The 18,029-nt window shown below is 51.9% G+C and overlaps 5 protein-coding genes across 5 annotated transcripts; 3 read left to right on the top strand and 2 right to left on the bottom strand.

Annotated features, from left to right (window-relative positions):
* The first annotated feature begins 428 nt into the window (after positions 1-428).
* Positions 429-3,216, top strand: FOXG_16679 (uncharacterized protein). The gene is made up of 2 exons (XM_018396703.1): positions 429-758; positions 858-3,216. The coding sequence occupies exons 1-2, from the start codon at positions 624-626 to the stop codon at positions 3,123-3,125; spliced, it is 2,403 nt and encodes an 800-aa protein (XP_018257438.1). The 5' UTR covers positions 429-623; the 3' UTR covers positions 3,126-3,216.
* Positions 3,217-4,732: 1,516 nt separating this feature from the next.
* On the top strand, positions 4,733-5,626 carry FOXG_22552 (uncharacterized protein; the record flags this gene model as incomplete). Its single annotated transcript, XM_018402967.1, has 1 exon — positions 4,733-5,626. One exon carries the CDS (start codon positions 4,733-4,735, stop codon positions 5,624-5,626), a length of 894 nt encoding a protein of 297 aa, XP_018257437.1.
* Positions 5,627-7,771: 2,145 nt separating this feature from the next.
* Positions 7,772-8,339, top strand: FOXG_16678 (uncharacterized protein; the record flags this gene model as incomplete). The annotated part of the gene is made up of 3 exons (XM_018396702.1): positions 7,772-8,021; positions 8,109-8,211; positions 8,282-8,339. 3 exons carry the CDS (start codon positions 7,772-7,774, stop codon positions 8,337-8,339), a joined length of 411 nt encoding a protein of 136 aa, XP_018257436.1.
* A 2,811-nt stretch (positions 8,340-11,150) lies between these two features.
* On the bottom strand, positions 11,151-12,263 carry FOXG_22551 (uncharacterized protein; the record flags this gene model as incomplete). The annotated part of the gene is made up of 2 exons (XM_018402966.1): positions 11,151-11,520; positions 11,836-12,263. 2 exons carry the CDS (start codon positions 12,261-12,263, stop codon positions 11,151-11,153), a joined length of 798 nt encoding a protein of 265 aa, XP_018257435.1.
* A 1,423-nt stretch (positions 12,264-13,686) lies between these two features.
* Positions 13,687-16,324, bottom strand: FOXG_16677 (phosphatidylserine decarboxylase; the record flags this gene model as incomplete). Its single annotated transcript, XM_018396701.1, has 8 exons — positions 13,687-14,024; positions 14,048-14,173; positions 14,229-14,840; positions 15,141-15,313; positions 15,369-15,927; positions 15,978-16,113; positions 16,166-16,201; positions 16,262-16,324. 8 exons carry the CDS (start codon positions 16,322-16,324, stop codon positions 13,687-13,689), a joined length of 2,043 nt encoding a protein of 680 aa, XP_018257434.1.
* Between the last annotated feature and the right edge of the window lie 1,705 nt (positions 16,325-18,029).

Raw genomic sequence — 18,029 nt, 5'->3', positions numbered from 1 at the left:
ATGAAGTCTCTAGAGAAGTCAACAAAGGAATGTATGCATAAGATTACCTTACTGACAGCCAGGCTTGATGATGTTCAAGAGGCAAATAAGATACTAAGCCGGTGCCGAAGGGCAAAAAGAACCCGAATACGGAAGGGAGGAGTAATGACAGTAGATGAAGCAAGGCAGGCAATTGATCAGATGGATGTTGATGCGCAGGTAGTTGCAGAATCGTCAAGAAGTAGTGGTCAAAGAAAGTCGGTCGGACCGGGGGTTCGGCGCTGTGGAGTGTGCGGTAAGCCCGGACATAATTCAAGAACGTGTCAGGTAGTAATTGAGATGTCTGGGGAAGAATATAGTGAGTAGTTTTAATTGATTAATTGATTTGTTGTGTTTTTATGATGATATCTACCTATGTGGTGCAGGAAAAGTGGTTCACATACTTGGATGGTTCACATGCTTATCGATGGTGCCCGCAATTACGTCGTAATTCGCCCAGACCACGTGACGACTTATCCCCCGCAAAAAGCGGCCCGTGAAATCGTGTGCGCGGCGCCTGATAAGTGCATTTGATAAGTTCCCCGCAACTTATCAGGCCCCAGACAGGAAACAAACACCACGTAGAAAGGCCTTGATCGACCGAGATGGCCGCAGACGACTCGTACACGGCCGCAGACGAGCGTGCCCGTGCCGCCCGGAGGGCGGGCCTTCAGGCGAAGAAGGACGAACAGCCGGCGAACACGGCACGGAGTTATGCTGCGAAGCAGCGGGAGTGGAAGGCGCGTTCCCCCGGCCGCCGCCCTCTCTTTTCCCCTGTGCCCTTGTCTCTTTTTTTTTACGTAGAGTCCCATGGGCGGCTAACTGACGAGAACTTATAGGCCTGGTGCCGTACGCCTCGGGCTGCGGCAGACGGCTCACTTTATAGCTGGCCCGACGGCGAGCTCGTAACCCCAGACAAGCTAGCAGCGTGGCTCAAAGAGGATATCCTCTTACGACGCGTTGCCCCGCCGCAAAAGAAACCACGGACACGGGGTAAGGGCAAGGGCAAAGGAAAGGCTGTACAGTTACGGCGGCAGCTCGAACAGGAGCAGCTCGAGGCCGCGGCCCTGGCAGAGGCCGAAAGCCTAGCCGAAGCCCTAGAGGTCCCCCTGGCCGAGGCCGCCGAGCTGCTTGCGGACGACCGCGAGGGCTACGTGCCACCCACGGCCCTTGCGCCGGCTGCAGCAGACCTTGCCGAAGGATCTCTGCTTACGAGGGGCACTATCGACGCCTATATCGCGGCCGTTATCGAGCTCTGGCGGCTCCAGGTAGCCCACGGCAACGCAAACACGGAAAACCCCCGGGGCGCCGCCGTACGAGGCTTCCTTGAGCAACGCGGCCGGCAGCGGGGGAAGCACGACCGCGCCTCCTTTAAAGACCGCGGGACTGATGGGATCCCGGCCGGCTATTCACCCGACGAATGGCTCCGGGTCCAGGATCTCCTTCTCAGCGGGGCCGCATACATGCCGCAAAACCTCCGTACGCGAGTTGACCTCCTATTCGGCCACTACTACCTCTTACGGGGGGAAAACCGCCGTAAGATGGAGCTTGCAGACCTGTCTCTACTCGACTATCCGTCTTCAGAAGGCCCGACCCCCTGTGGCTGCCTCGTTACCCTTTTGCGAGACGGTAAGCTAAACAAGACGGCAAAGAAAGAGTTCATGGGTGCCCTCCGGCACAAGAACCCCTTGTTCTGTACGCAAGGGGCCTTAGCACAGCTCTTCTTCTGGCGCTGGCACGTCGCCGGCGAGCCGTCCCCGTCATTCCGGCGCCGCCAGGACTGGTATCGGATCAAGGTTCTTGTCGGACGGGACCGCGAGCAGGAGCTCTCGTACCCGACGCAGCTACAAGAGACCTGGCGTATCTTCGGTGCTGCTGGCCTTATGGCGTCAAAGAAGACGCACCTCCCGCGCAGGGTAGGCGCCCAGGACGCGGAGACCCACGGCACGTCGCTCGCCCAGATCTCGCAGGCCGGCCGCTGGAACCAGAGCGTGCTCTGCCAGGCCTATCTTACGCATCTACCGCGCCAGTTCATGCGTATTGTCGCCGGCTTCTCGGCATCACCCGGGGACTACTTCCTCGCGCGTGCGGCCCACGAGCCCCCGTATGTCTTACAAAAGCAGCTCTGGCCGTGGATCGAGGAGTGGGAGCCTCGCTTTGAGGCTCGCGCACGCCGGCAATGCTGGGCAGAAGGTGGCCTCGACGACGACGACCTAGCCGCCGACGGCTTCCTTAAGCTTATGCGGCGCCTGCGCATAGTACTGTTACAGGACCTGGCTGTATTGCAGCCTCGCTATCCGTCGCTACCCTTCTTCGCCTACGCCCCTTTTAACGGGCCCGAATGGGATGAGTTCGCCGTCGCCGTTCGCTCTGACGCGGTAGGGGCTACGGAGCCGTTAAGCCTGCTCGTACAACGCGCGCTGCCAGAGCTTAGCGGTGTGTTAGAGAGCACACGCGAGGCCGTCTTACAGAATAGCCAGCGGCTGGCCATCCGGCTAGAGGCCCGGCTAGAAGGAATTCAGGGCGGCCTCGATGCCGTCCTCCAAGGCAAGGTCCCTGTCACCTTTACGGGCCACTTTGGAGCCGGGCCAGCAGTGTCGCTGGCGCCGGCTCCGGCTCCAGAGCCTCCAGTACCAGGTATGCCCGTCGTTGTAGCCCTGGCCAAGGTCTTTACAGTGCGGGATGTCTGGAAGGAATGGGAGGAAGGGATTGCAGGTCAGCCGGCCGTACGGGTGCTAGAAGAGACGTGGGGAAGCCGCTGGCGCCCGGGGAACGGGATCAGGGTGCAGTTCTGTCGCCGGAAGGTGATCTGGGACGAGCTTTTGGCCCGCACGGCGTCCGGCAAGAGCAAGGAGGAGGCAGTTGCAGAGCTAGAGCTCTTACGCGCTGGCCGGAGCTTGAACCGGCTCGTCGACGAGCTCAAACAGCGCCGCCGGCGGGGCCGGGGCCAAGGCCAGGGCCGGATACGGGTACAGGTAGGGACCCCCGTGCCCGATGACCCAGGCCCGGGACCAAGGCCGACTCGGGGCCAGGGCCATCGGGGGCAGGGCCATCGGGGGCGCTGGGCTCGGCTAGGGAGGAGGCGGACCGCCCCTCGTCGACGGTAAGCTGGCCGTCAGGTAGGATCTTTATATATTTATAGCGGTAACTAGTCCGTATCTATCTATCTATCTAGAAGGCGTATTTTTTATTAATTCTTTTTTTTTTTTCTTTCTTTTTTTTGAATATTAAGGAGCAGCAGGATCAGCGCATTGCTATATCGTAGTCCTTGCAGCGAAGCCTGGCCCCCCAGCCGCTGCACACGCAAATATCTCAGCGCCCGCTCGTCTATACAGCTTCGCTCTTGAACCAAACGGACCGCCAGAGCGTAGCAGTCCTCCAGCCCTGGAATTGCATCGATTTGGCTCCTAACCGTCGAGATATTCGCGTGCGCGGCGCCGGGCACTTATCAGATGGTAGTTGTGTAATCACATACGATTTCCCGAAATTACTCCGCAAAACGACCCCACGATAAGTTCTGCTTATCATGTACGTTAATTAAAACTTGCTTTTCTGTTGCTATGGTATAAACCTTATTTTTTCAATTGTACTATTCCATATTATGCCCTGCCCCAAATGGCGGATTATTACGGCTTCCCCTAATAACCAAAATGCATGGGCCATATAAACTGGCCAATCATTTCACTTAATATGGCTCTGATCAACCACATCAAATAAAATATCCAAAACTTCAAACTGGTCGCAATACTTTAATGTGGATTTAAATTAATTAATAATTTGGGAAAATACTCCCCTGATTGTTATCTTTCGATGCCTGTCACTTTGATCTATTTTACCTGATATTGAATCTACGACCGTGCCCCCCGTACTTCAATAGCGCCATTTTGAATTATATGGGAATTTCTATGACCTAGCAGGCAAAGTCCTAGCTGACTAGTTGGTAAGGGAAATTCGGGGTAAGAAAATGGAGATTCTGATTGGTGCAGAAGCACCGACCCCCTGTCGACGCCATGTCACTGACCCGCCAACTATGCCGTAAGAGGAACTTCCATAGACGCCAGGGGTTTCCTCTTTCAGTGAAAGTGGGAGACAATAAGGATGTAGGGACAACATCCACTTTCCGTTACGTTCTGTCTTCCGCAGTGACGATCCTGTGTGCCGAGCGATAGTAACATATAGATTAAGTCTGTAATCTTCCCTTGTGGCGTCTTTATCTGTTTATAGGCATACCCAGGCGGATACAAGAAATTTGAGATGTCGTGCTCTTCTCGGCGAGGCAAGCCGCGTTTCATCTCACAGCGTAACGCCACTGCCAAAGCCAAAGATTACTCCCGTTCGGTAAATACCGGTTTCGCATCACATGATGTGTTTTTGCTGAAGAAAGTGGCTTGAGCTAGAGGCTGCACCGGCCTCGCGACATACGGACATGGATCATGTAGAATTCGGCATTACCAGCCCCCGACCCCCCTTTAGCAAAGTTAGCCCATTCGGGGCTCACCTGGCAGCCAATGTCATTGGGCTTGAATGACGAAGTCGTTGGTTGAGAACTTGGAGGCCAGCCAGGGTTCCCCAATGTGCCGCCGCCGGTCGATGCTAATGGAGGGTGCCACAAGGCAAGCTCCTGACTGGTAATTCGTTTTAATACCAAGCCGTTAATCACTTTCTTTGCACAACGTGCCATGATCAGCCCGGTCGCTCCAGCTCAGCAACCAACATGACTGGGGAAACGGGCCCCATCACGGCATCACTACCGGTCGACATGACCATCGCCGGCTTCTTCGCGATCGCGTGCTACAACTGTGTCGAGATCCTCATCTCGCTGCTCAACCGCTTTAGGCGCCATGACAGCTTGTACTTCTGGAGCATCGTTGTCGCGACGCTAGGGATTGTGCTGCACTCGATAGTCGTGCTGCTGCGCTACTACAGCCTTGGACCGAATTTTCCACTCGCGGCTTTAACGTGCGTCGGATGGTATGGCATGGTCACTGGGCAATCTGTTGTTCTCTATTCGAGGCTGCACCTCATTGTCTCGGATAGGGCAAAGACGCGGTGGGTGCTGGTTATGATCATCACGGATTTCTTCATCCTGCACGTTCCGGTTACGGTCATGTTTCTTGGTAGCAACACGCGGCAGTCGAGTCGGTTTCTGCCCGCATTCAACCTTTACGAGCGCATTCAGCTCGCAGGCTTCTCCATTCAAGAGACCATCATCTCCGGCCTTTATATCTGGGAAGCATCTCGCGGTCTCAAACCCATCTTCGCCATCAGAAGGACGACGGAGCGCAAAGTCATTCGACACCTTATCATTGTCAATGTCCTGGTCGTGCTCCTCGACGTCAGCCTCATTATCACTCAGTACCTGGACCATTTTCAGATTGCGACCACATACAAGCCTGTGGTTTACAGCATCAAGCTAAAGATGGAGTTCGTCGTTCTAAATAAGTTGTTGCTTCTTGTGCGGCATCGGGAATGCAACTGTATGCAGGTTGTAGACGAATCTGGGAACGGTTTACCCCGACCGTCGTACCTCAATATGACAGAATATCGGACGGATGAGCAAGCTCCTGCGGGATTCAACGACACAGGGATCCAGCTACATCAACTCTAAACTACTAATTCGACTCACCCGCCAGATACTACTTGCGGTGCATTCTTCCCACCACTGCCAGCCGTCTTCGAAGATGAAGGGACCCGTCCCCGCTTGGTGGAGGTGGATATGCCGAACATAACCTTGGACGAGGTGGAACAGAAAGTCATGGCGGCCAAGGCATGGAAAGCACCCGGGGAAGACGGCTTACCAGCAATGGTATGGAAACAACTTTGGCCAGTGGCCCAGGACCGGGTACTGCACTTATTCCGAACGTCATTGATAGATGGAGTACTGCCGGACCAGTGGAGATGCGCCAAGATCATCCAGCTCAAGAAGCCAGGCAAGGGCGACTACGCGATCGCCAAGCCATGGAGACCGATCTCACTGCTATCGACGCTGGGCAAGATTCTTGAGGCGGTTGTGGCGGACAGGATCTCGTACGCCGTCGAGACGTTCGGACTTCTACCGACAAACCATTTTGGAGCAAGGAAACGGCGGTCGGCAGAGCAGGCACTGCTGCTCTTCCAAGAACAAGTATACAAAACATGGAGAACCCGTAAAGTGGTTAGTCTGATCAGCTTCGACGTTAAAGGCGCCTATAACGGCGTATTCAAGGAGCGACTACTGCAGAGACTGGAAGCCAGGGGCATGCCACAGTGGCTGGTCAGGTGGGTCGGTGCTTTCTGCTCGAATCGCACAGCTAGTATCGTAGTGAACGGCCATACATCAGAGCAACGGGAATTACTTCAGGCAGGTCTGCCACAGGGATCGCCGCTGTCGCCGGTCCTGTTCCTCTTTTTCAACGCAGACCTGGTGCAAATTAGAATCGACTCGAAAGGCGGATCAATCGCTTTTGTCGACGACTACTCGGCCTGGGTGACGAGACCGACGGCGGAGGCCAACAGAGCAGGTATCCAGGCCATCATAGACCGAGCATTGGACTGGGAGAGACGAAGTGGAGCGGCGTTCGAAGGTGGTAAGACAAGCTTCGTACACTTCACGCGTAACCCCGAACGCACAAGCGAGGCACCTTTAGTGATCAAGGGAAAGGAGGTCAAACCGAAGCAAAGTGCTAAGATCCTGGGAGAGGTGAAGAATGCGAAAACTACGGTACAAGGAACACATGGTAAGAATAGCGGCCAAAGGGCTGTCGGCGGCCATGTGCCTAAGAAGACTCAAGATGTTACTGCCCCAGACAGTAAGAATCCAGATGAAGTAATAGCCAGATACTCCTCCACAATTGGCTCGAGAGACGACCAGAATCCCGCGATTCGCCTATATCCGCGGCTCGCTTATAAAACACCTTACTTTATTTTGTTCTCAATACCCGAGATTCGTAACCTGTATCTGATAAAAACTCGGACTTTTGAAGTCAAGCTTTGAAAATTCAAATCGACCACTTCAAACTTCGTTACTCAAAGCTGTTTTGTGCAAACCGTGACCGGCTTGCCTCTCTTGTGCATTCCTGCAATATCGGTTCCAACTAGGCCGTGTCGCTGATTGGTTGAAACTCTCCGGGCCAGGGTTATGTGTTAGACGCGACAGAGGGTTAGGGTTCAAGACAGTCAAGGAATAGCAAGCCAACGCTACGTCAAGGTGCAGAATCATTATTCACTCAGTCCGGCTCAGTAGGGTCGACGTATGATGGAGAATTACGTACAACTGAATGAGGAACCCAGGATCACTGAAATGGCTGAAGGAAGCGCTCATAGAGCAAAATAGCAAGCAGCAGGAGACGACCCAAAAAAGTCTATCCCAAGCCCTTTGCCATGGCTTACATCGCGTTGACTGCAACCTTGTTAGTAGTTTAGCCGGTGAGATACAGCAAATCAGGGCAATGCGGCGACCTGGTCCTGATCAGAGGACGTTGCAAACCTCTCTTGGGCTTGCGTCACGTTGGCATCACCGATGTGTGTGCTCGGATCATCGACCACTTCACCCTGACGTTCACTTCCCGATCGCGGGGTAGATTGCAGATGGCTCACATGCTACACTCGGCTTCAGCCGAAAGTTCAAAAGATCGGGTTTCCCCAGGTAACATGTCTTTCCGCTAATATTAATTCAAAGATCACAACGTACAGTTCCATCACCTTTCGGTGGATGAGCCTTGTTTTGAGACCTAATTCCATTCATCCTAACCAATCCGCGTCTGAGACTGCCGACATGGACTATAGTTTGCTCTCTACGCCGCCATCGTGTTGCGCCGACTTTGCTCTTGTTCCTGTACGGGCCCCTCTAATTCTTGGGCTGCCAGCGCCCGTCATGCCCTTCCGTAAGGATGAAAACGGCGCTGATTCCAGAATACAGATTGGGACAGGCAACCCGTCGATCGCCGCCGAGCTCGCAGAGGTGCAGCGATATCTCAAGTCTAGTGGGCTAAAGCACACAATGTACTCCACTGGCACCATGCTCGGTGAGCCTTGCTGATTGCGTGCTCTGGGGATGGAAACCAAATTTTACGAGGCTGACAAAAGGGCGTACTGTCCACTTGCATGTCTAGAAGGTAGCTGGGACGAAGTCATGACGGTGATCGGTAAAGCACATGCCGTGGTTCATCAGCGTAACGTGGCAAAGGTTCAGTCGACGGTGACTGTCAGCACCAGGTGAGCTTGCCCGTCCACCATCTGGGGACTACACCTTGAAATGGAAAAGAGGCTCACAACACATGGACAGGACTGATAAGCGGGAGACGGCGGAGGGCAAGGTAGACCCGGTCGAGAGTGCAGCCTGAGAACGGACAGTTTTGAACTTAGGAAGGAATCATAAGGAAAGGGTGGTGACCTCGAATTAGATGCTGATGGTCAGCTTAATCGTACGGCTTATGTCGTTTCCATTTTCCTTGAAAGCGAGGATGAAAGTTGCCGAGTGGGCTGCACACAGAAAGTAGTTGGAGGCGGCCTTGGCGACTGATAAAACAAAAATGGGTTGATTGTGTTGTTCTTCTAAGTTATATATGTCCGAGAGGAGCACAGCTCCTTACATAGTATCCACATCCTAGCCACCAGCAGATCGGACCATCTTCGTCGTACCGTCTCAACACGCAGGGTTCAAATCCACGACACTCCACGACACATTTGTGAATATGGCGTGGATATGGATGCTGACTAATAATTTCGATGTGGAATGGGTGGAAATGGATCCATTATGGAAATGGATCCATATTGTGGAATTCGTGGAATGGAAACCTACTTCGTCCAACAATGGTAATTAATGGGTCCCGCCCGCCCTCGGTGACGTCAATGTTTTTGTCATTGGTCCATTAAAATCCGCCGTTGCTTGACGCAAAGGCAACACACCCACCGACGTTCCTGTTTCTTGTTATGCTGGATATTCGTAGCCGAACCGATATACCTATAGACGCGCCTTGCCGTCTCTCTCCGTCAAGATCCAGCTTTTGTAGAGCTGAAAGAGCCGTTGATTGTCCTCTTCTGTTCGTTCTGGAACGGATGTGGTTGACTTGGTAGGATGGGGAGTGGCCATTTCGATTTGGGGTAGTAACGCGAGTAACAGTGAAGCCCCCAGAATGGACTCATTGTGTACGGAGGAAAATGGGGTGGCAAATCGATGTTGTGTTGTTGTGGGTGATAGAAAGTACTTAGGATATGCGGGATTTCACAAGGAAATCAAGGTATTTTCGAACCCCACCTAAAATATTCCACGATTTCCACATGTGGAACATGTGGAAAGGGGCTTCGTGGCGTGGATATGGAAATGCTGAAGCCCACGTGGAATGGAATGGAATGGATATGGATCCACATTATGGATCCATATGTGGATTTCGTGGTATGGATTTGAACCCTGTTGACAACACGTATATGACTTGCCGGGGCGAGTGACCTGCTGCAGTTTTGTGCCACCTAAAGAGATAAATGGATCTTTTGGACCAAGTCCATAAACGAAGTACCATGCTTCGAGAGGTGTAGGGCCCTCTCTCAAGCCATGATAGATAAAAATCTAAACGTCGCGAGACGTCAGCCATGACCAACTCCGAGAACCAATAAACTAACCGACTCGTCATCATTGTCATTTTTCATGTCTGCTGTCTTCTTTACTCCTCTGAATTGAACCCAAGCTGCCGTATGACCCTCATCATCAGCGTCACAAACACCGCCGCCGCGCCTTCCTCTCTATTATTTCTTGGACGCCTGGGTCACTTTCCGCGCCAGATCAGTGCTCTTCTCCCTTGCGTCGCGACAAACACCGCACTCGCCCGAAACCACCTCGTTCGTCACCTTCGTCACGAACTTGCCACATATGGTAGCGCAGGCTACCATCCCCACGGGCTGTTCGCCTACGCGCTGCCCGCATACCTGACAGATGATCGTGCCCAGGTTGATGAAGCACATGCTAGTGCCCCATTCACGACCGAAGCTTTATAAGGTCAAATTCAGTTGGAAAAGCGTCTGTGTGCAACGCAACACAGGGACGTTGCTTGTAATTCCACGATGACGAAGATGTGTTTGGGGTCGCCACGAGGAGTTTTATTGCGCGGGGCCGGGATGGGCAATGAACAAGTGGATGGGGGAGGTTTGAGCCCTAAAACTTAAAATTAGGGACATACAAAGTATCGGCTACTGGTCGATTATTCTCTATTTTGAGAACTTGGGTTCCGGCGGCGATAAATATGGGGAGGCAGCCATTATGGCTATCTTGGTGAGTTTCTCTTCATTACTTTTACTCTCTAAATCTTGGTCTCTGCCCCAACGAGAACATGAGTGGAACAAGAGCATCCCCTCGACTATGCTAAGCCTCCCGCTTTCTTAACATCTGCTTGCTAAGAAAGTAAAATGACAGGGAAAGGTAGGGTAAGAACCTGTTAGATACGCACAAATACGATGGGGTGGGTGTATCAAAGTGTGGACCAGAATGTGGTGATGTTGTCACATTGTGTATTTTACATAATGGGACGTGCGATCGTTATAGCACTGATACTCCAGTCAGACCCCAGTATAAAGATGTATATGGGACTTAGAGCGGGGAAGCAACTCAAACCAAGAACATACACACATCCAATGAGACGCATCAGAGAATCAGAGCTCGTGACAGAGATTCGTTCTCCCGGGCGTAATAAACTCTATCTATCTATATCTCTCTCTATGTGGGTGACGACCCAGCCCATCATGTCCCGCAGGGTGTTCGTCTCCACGAATCAAACACGGACGTCTGCCTCTCAGATGACCCACTCTGGAACAAACAAAAGCCAGGAATGAATGAATGAATGAATTTATTCCGCCCGGGAGGATACGCCTCATAGGACCCACGACGTTAAATATCGTTACATTCTTTTCAGACTTCTGGCCCTGAGACCCTCAAACCTTACCAATCCCTATTCCTCGCCACATTTCCCAGCCTCGCTTGTCCCTGCGACAGGCCTGCTTGAAAGCCAATTTCTCCAGGTGCTCAGTGTCCCATTTTCAGTGGCTGAAGCCTGGCCTGTCTACCAGAGGCTGTACTATATTAGTTCCTGCTGTATTATATCGTTTGGTTTGTTAGTATATCTTGCATGTTTTTCATGTCTGTGTAGCATCCAAACGGCCTGTGCTTATCGCAAACTTGATCGCTGCTCGCACTGCTGCCAGGTTCGGCCTCCTCCCAGGAAGAACGATAGATTGCTCATTATTTCCCGGTCGACATTTCGCATGTATTCTCGTTGCTCGTCCCACCGTGGACATCGGAAGAGGAAATGGTCCACTGTTTCTTCTTCCTGGCCGCAATCCCATGTGTCTGTCTCCGCTGCGCCTGTCCTGCGCAGATACCTGTTGACTCGTGCCATTCCCGTTCGTAGTTGCACCAGGATGTCAGATTCGTGTCTCTTCAGGGCGTCATATAGCATGCCCGTGTGTTTGCCGGGCAGCGCCTTGTCGAGCCGCTTCGAATAGCCGCCTACGCTCTCTGGTAGCACCATGCGCCGTCTGCGCTGTGCTAGTAGTACTCTCAGTCGGGTCGATCGGCCCTGGTACGGCGGTTTCGTTGCTCTGCATCCGCTATCTATTGCCTCTCTTGCTTCTGTCTTCGCTCTTGCTCCCCGTGTGAAAGACTCGTTTGTGGACGATACTTAGTGCATCTTAATGGTGTTACCACCCTTCTCAAGTCGTTTGGCATGTTTGTAGATCTCCCGGATGGTGCCTTGCCCTGACTGCTGTCGAGATATCGCGATCGCTTGTAGTGCCGACCGATTTCGTGTTACAACGATCATATCTCGATGTCAGAGTCCGTAAGGCATGCACCTGAGGACCACTGCCACCGCTCCCAGCTGGGCCGTGTATGCGTTCTGTTGGTCTCTTCGAGCAAGAGTGATGGAATACTTTGCTATGACACCATCGTGCGTTCCTGCGCCGGCGGCGTTGCGCACGACGCCGCCCATACCTACTATGCCGTTTCTCGCTGATGCGCTTGTCGCAATGAGCACTTGTCTCGCGCTTGTGGCATCGGCCGTGTCGTCGTTTATGCCTGCGTCTGCCACTGCGTCCTTGCCTGAGTCATACTCCACCATCATTTTCCTATGCCACGGTGGTAGTGCATACGGCTCGATTGTTTCCATCCGTTCTACTGCGCCATGGTGGGTGAGTGCTAACTTCGTCAATGGCGACAGATACCTCTGTGTCTCCCTCACCCTGAGTGCCGCAAGCGGATGTGTCTCCGTTAGCGTTTGCATATTGACGTAGAGCCGTATAGCAACCTGCGAGTGGGTTTACCGATGGGTAGGATGTCAGCTTCAGCTTTTGCCAAAGCCCTTGACACTGTCTTGAAGGTTCCTGTGATGGCTTGCGCTCCTATCTTCTGTGCTTCGTTCCGTCACCTGGTCTCCATCCACCCGCGTCTGTGGGGCTATACATTCGAAGCATAGTCCATTGTCGGGGCCACCGTTGCTAAAAACAACTGTCTCGCCGTCCGCGGCGTCAACATATTCAGCCTTCGTAGGCACATGGCCGCTCAGAGGCCCCGTGTAGCTGCTTCCTTCATGTGTTCCTCATACTGCAACTCCGAATCCATCACCAGTCTCTGGATCTTGCCACTTTTCTTCGGAATGATTGTTTGGCCTTGGTCGTATACGGGCTTTCATCAGTGCGTTCGGGACGGCGCGTGAAGTGGATGATGACCGTCTTATCCTCCTCAAACGTCGCTCCGCTTCGTCTCTCCCACTCCAGTGCTCTATCGATGACGGCCTGAATGCCTGCTCGGTTTGCTTCTGCTGTCGGGGCCGTCACCCAGGCCGAGTAATCGTCGATTAACACGATTGACCCGCTTTTTAAGGCGATTCTATGCTGAACGAGATCTGCATTAAAGAACAGGAACAGCAACGGTGACAAAGGCGATCCTGGTGGGAGTCCAACCTGGCAAAGAACGTGCTGAGCTAAGGCAGTCTATCTACGCACTAATTACAAAATGCTATTGGCTTTGGCAGGATTAGTCATTCGCGACGCGAAATTAGACTTCCCCATCGAAATGCAGTTTCTGCAAAAGCGTCAACAGATCACACTATCCAGCATATCATTGGTACAAACGGCGCATCGTATCGAGCCTGTTGCCCGTCAGCGGGAGGACCAGGCGCGGCTGGGAACAGCAGCTGCAAGGCAAGCCTGTTGTCAGAGAGGCTGTGATGGGCCTGTGGGCGCGGCAGCTCGGGACTGCCCTCGAGTGGTTACGGCAATATAAAGGGTGTGTCAGCGCCCCTCATCTAGCTTAGCCTTGAAATAGTAAGAAGATCAGACAAAAGAAAACAGTATGGAGGGGAAGGAAAGGAGGAGAGGAGGAGAGGTGCGAGTGCGTCCTGAGCTGATCTCGTCTAGTGGCGGGGGAGATCTTGTCGAAGAAGGCGCTTATCTTGGACAGCTCGACGAACCTGTCGAAGTATTTTCCTATTGCTAGGTTGACGGCTGCATTCAGTGAGGGGCGAGCCGAATCCGATGACGCGGCGGCACCTTTCGGCAATAGAAGATATGATCCGGTGCTTTGCGTCGGTTACATGAACAGACCAGGCGTGCATCGCCATGGTCGAATCTCTCGTGATATGCGGCGAAATAACCGTGGAGGGATCTCGCTGCCAGAAGTTGGTGCATGGCTGTTCGCCAAATCTCTCATTCCGGCGGGCAGCCTGTGGTCGCCTTGAGATTGAGTCTCTTGTACTGCTCAGGGGCAGAGGTGGACCACCACGTCACGAATGCTTCTTTCGGTTTCCGTCTTGCGATCCTTCGCAAGTATGTTAGTGTTGGCTGAGCCCCTTCTGGCCCGGGGGCTGATGACGCTGCTTTGGCCAGTTTATCGGCCTGTTCGTTGCCTGGGATGTCGGTGTGTCCTAGCACCCAGCGTACCTGTGTGGCTCCATGCGATGCTGTTAAAGCCTGAAACTCAAGAAAGACGTCTTGAGACGAGTCAGATGGTGTACTTCGCAGGCATGTAGCGACCGCGAGGTTGTCTAGGCAGTGAGCGGGCTCTGACAATAAGCTAGAAGGTTGAAGGAGAAGCGGGCGGCCTTTAGGCCTTCTAATGCTCCTCTAGCTTTGACATCGAAGACCTCAGTTGGTCCGAGGCGACCTGATCCGTCGAAGACGTGTTCTGAAGCTGCTTTCTTTCTGTATTTGGTATCTTCGTTTGATGAGATCGTGGTAAGTGGACTGACTGGGTGGTAGCGTTCGACTCGCAACAGGATGGCTCTCGTCAAGCGACTTGAGTCCTACGGGAAACCTGAGTCGCCGCGCTTCGAGGACCTGGGTAACTGGCAGTATCCCACTTTCCCGGTGGAGGGGGCGGTGGATGTCGTCTTCCAGAGGGGCAGTATAGCTCTCATGGACTGGTTCAAGGCCTTGTTCATTCTCTGTATGAGATGCTGGTTGCTCGATGGCGGGTTTCTGATAGGCTGGCTTCATCGTGGCCTTGTCATGCCCTGGTACCACGCTTCGGAACCGTAGAGCAGGACTGGCTCGACTGACACCCCTGACGGCGTTTCGGACAGCACCCGGCAGCGGACCGTGTTTCGTATCGCTTAGTACTCGCAGGTGGTAGGCCACTGCCTTCGCTTTCGCCGCCCACTTCTCTACATGGATTCGGAACGATAGCCTACTATCAAGCCAGCGCAGAGCCGACTCGGGATGTTTCTCGACGTCACCGTGACATACCGGCGGGGTGGTCCTCAGTTTACTGCGAGAGAAGTGCATGACATCGGTCTTCTTCGTGTCGAAGGAGACGCCGTTTGTCGCGTCCCAACGCACGGTAGCTTTGCCGGATGAGGGACCTGGCTAGGCGTTTACTTGCGGGACGATAGTGGACTCGGATCGATGTCCTCAGGTGGTATTGGCATTGTGGTTGTTGAGTAACTGAATGGGTTTACCCTGAATAAATTTCTTTTCTCCTTAATATACTATTTGTTCGCTCCGATCGGCCCCTCAATCCCATGCATGCAACTTATATCAATTGGTGGACATCCTGAAGATAAGATTGATTTAAGCATTTGGATCTGCAACTTCAGCATACGTAGGTGCGGGAGACATCTCGCCTCGCCGGGTTGAACGGGTTGCACGACCCAAGCTCATACCAACCTCGACCGAGACTTGAATACGCCGCTTGCTTAACTGCAACAGATCGTTGTCAAATTTAATCCTCTCCATCTGGAATGCGACAATAATGGAAGAGCCGCCAAACTGAAAATGTCCCAGCTCATCACCCTTATTGACCTGTACGCCACTTTTCTGAAATTGCTCGTGTATGCTGCATATGGTCAGAATTCGAACTATACATGCCTCGGGAGCATAATTGCACTTACACGGCTGATCCCACATTCGTTGCTCCGATGGCGACAAACAAGACATCGCCAAATTCAGCCGTCTCGATGATGACATACGCCCTTCTATTTCTCGTTAAGATATCTACTTGACTCTGTAAAGCAACAGGATCGACTTGATAATAGTCGCCGGGAATACTCCGAAATAATTTGATTTTGCCGGTCACAGGTGAGTGGTATCGATGATAGTCTTGTGGTGATAGACGAAAGCTGGCAACGGCTGCGTTTTCGTACTTTGAACCGAGTTGTGTGTCCATGACGAGATTGGTAATGTTAAAATCATGGCCTTTAATCCAAATCTTCTTTGTTTCTGCAACTGATTCGTACGTGACAACTCTTGAATCGGCGACAACGACCGCGGTTAATGCATCATCAGGCCGGTGGATCGGCCTTGAGCCGGCTTTATGCGCTCGGGCGAAGAAGTCTTCGAATGTGTTATACTCATTAATATCCGAAGGGTCAAAGTCATCCATGTTGATACCATAATAATCAACGAATTTGCTAATTTGCTCCTTGGATGCTGGAGATGCCTCTTTCTTACCTATTCCCGTGTTAATAACTTCCACGTGCAGCCCTGACCCCAAGACATACCCTTTTCTAGGGACTTATTGTGCATATAAAGTCGCATGGCGTGTGTCGTATCGATCCATTCAGTGATATGGTTGAACAGGAAGAGGAGCTTGAGCTTCTTGCCGAGCGGGATTATCTCCCGCTCGAGTTGCCCAGTCTGCGACAGTATGTAAGAAAGTGTGCAAGATAGGAGATCACGGACAACTCACTTTGCGATTGCAAGACAACCATCCCCAGTGGGCATTCTATTACGGGATTAGCAGCTAACTATAATGCTCTTATTCTATTCAATGAGATTATCATACTGGATGTACCCATGAAAGTAAATAGTTGAGGACGTTGTGGAAGAAAGCCGAAACACTCAACATTGTAGCAGAATTATCTAAATTTGTCAAGAAAGTTATTAAGATGCATGGGCCTGGTAATAACAGGGCGTCATGCCGCATTTATAAATGGCAATTACTACACCGGCGTGACAGAATGGCTACACCGGCGTCACTCTTACACAGGCGTCGCTTTTATGGCCTCTGATTCGCTCTTTTTTTCTTCGACCCACAGGTACATCCGCGCAAAGGCGGTGAAGGCAGCTCCCTTAACAAGTCCTCGCTTTTGATGAAGAACCAATCGGGTCAACCAGTTCTAAAGCGAACATCACAACAAAAGTATCTAAAGAGGAGAGGCCAAGATACGAGACCTGCTGATCCTGCAAGAGATCTATAATGTGTTCAGACAATTTTGGTATCATCGTGGGACATCTTCCCTTGAGGTGGCTGCCTGTATAACACCATCTTGCATGCCACTTCTCCAACACTACACACTGCAAAGAGATAATTAGTGTAGTAGCTAGCTGGTGAAGAGCTTCATCGGGCGCGTCGATCGTCGCGGTGGGAGCTAAGCTAGAGGTACAAGGAGCGGTGTTGGCAGAATCTAAATGCACTAACGCAAAGGGATGGACCAATCAGAAGCCGTAAAAATGACGCCTGTGTAAGAGTGACGCCAGTGTAGCCATTCTGTCACGCCGGTGTAGTAATTGCCTTATCTCTTTGGGTGGCACAAGGCATCAACAGGTCACTCGCCCCACTTAGCTGACTAACTCCGCTAGTACCTGCGGGGTACATGAAGTTCTCGTCAGACAGCTTAATGATTTTCCACCACCAAATTCATCAAAAACCTCACACAAATAGCCCCTAGCTTGTCGTAATTAAAACGATGAGCTCTTCAAAGATACAAGATAGCTTAGATGATCACAGCTTTGAGACCCCTCCTTTGAGTGACCCCACCGGCGTGCCTAATTTTCCGCCCGAAGAGGGCCGCGGTCAGGATTTTCAACCTTTCAAGCTAGAATATCGTGATTTCAAGATCAACCCTCTACCCAAGGAACCCCTTCAATTATTCCAGCTTTTTATACCTATTTCCCTTATACAGTTATGGATTAAATACACCAACAGCTGGGTCTCTTATCTCCAAGAAAACAGCGTTATTAACAACTGGAATACCCCTGTTTCTGAACACTCACGTATCCTTAAGTAGGAAGGCCTCTCTTCTGCAACAGCTTATCTATAGCTTGGAGTCGTTATTTACCTAGGAATTCATAGGGAAATCTCAATAAAGGACCATTAGAAGGCACCTAGCCTAGGAGATCAACGCCCTCTTCACTCAATCATCAAGTTTATGCCCTTACAGAAGTTTCAACTAATCAGCCGGTATTTTCGCACTTTTAACTACACCAAAGTCGATGTAAGGGATAAGGGGGATCTTCCAAAGACCTTCCAAGCGGCTAAAGAGTAGTCTGACCTTATCCCTTTGAGCGGTACAGCCCTTCAGCGGGGTCACGACAGGGGTATAAAACCAATCAAAATGAATAAAATTAACGGTACTTCTCCCCACATACTAATTTGCATGATGGTAAAAGTCCCAGCAGTTTTGATTGTTACAAAGAGCTACCTTACAGACTTGGCAAATATCTTACGAACTTCCGGTACCCCGCACGTACTAACCTTGTGACTAAGCAAAGTGGGGCGAGTGACCTCCTGAAGGGCTGTACCGCTCAAAGGAATACAGAAGGTGTCGAAT

Source organism: Fusarium oxysporum, chromosome 15, assembly GCF_000149955.1.
Source record: "Fusarium oxysporum f. sp. lycopersici 4287 chromosome 15, whole genome shotgun sequence".
Lineage (NCBI taxonomy): Eukaryota > Fungi > Ascomycota > Sordariomycetes > Hypocreales > Nectriaceae > Fusarium > Fusarium oxysporum.
Note: the sequence above shows the minus strand (reverse complement) of the source record. Positions and strands in the feature narration are given on the sequence as shown.

Excerpts from the sequence above, each read along its gene's own strand:
- FOXG_16679 (XM_018396703.1), top strand. The coding sequence starts at position 624 with ATGGCCGCAGACGACTCGTACACGGCCGCAGACGAGCGTGCCCGTGCC. Across the intron at positions 759-857 it reads CGAAGCAGCGGGAGTGGAAG|GCCTGGTGCCGTACGCCTCG; the intron begins GCGCGTTCCCCC and ends GAGAACTTATAG.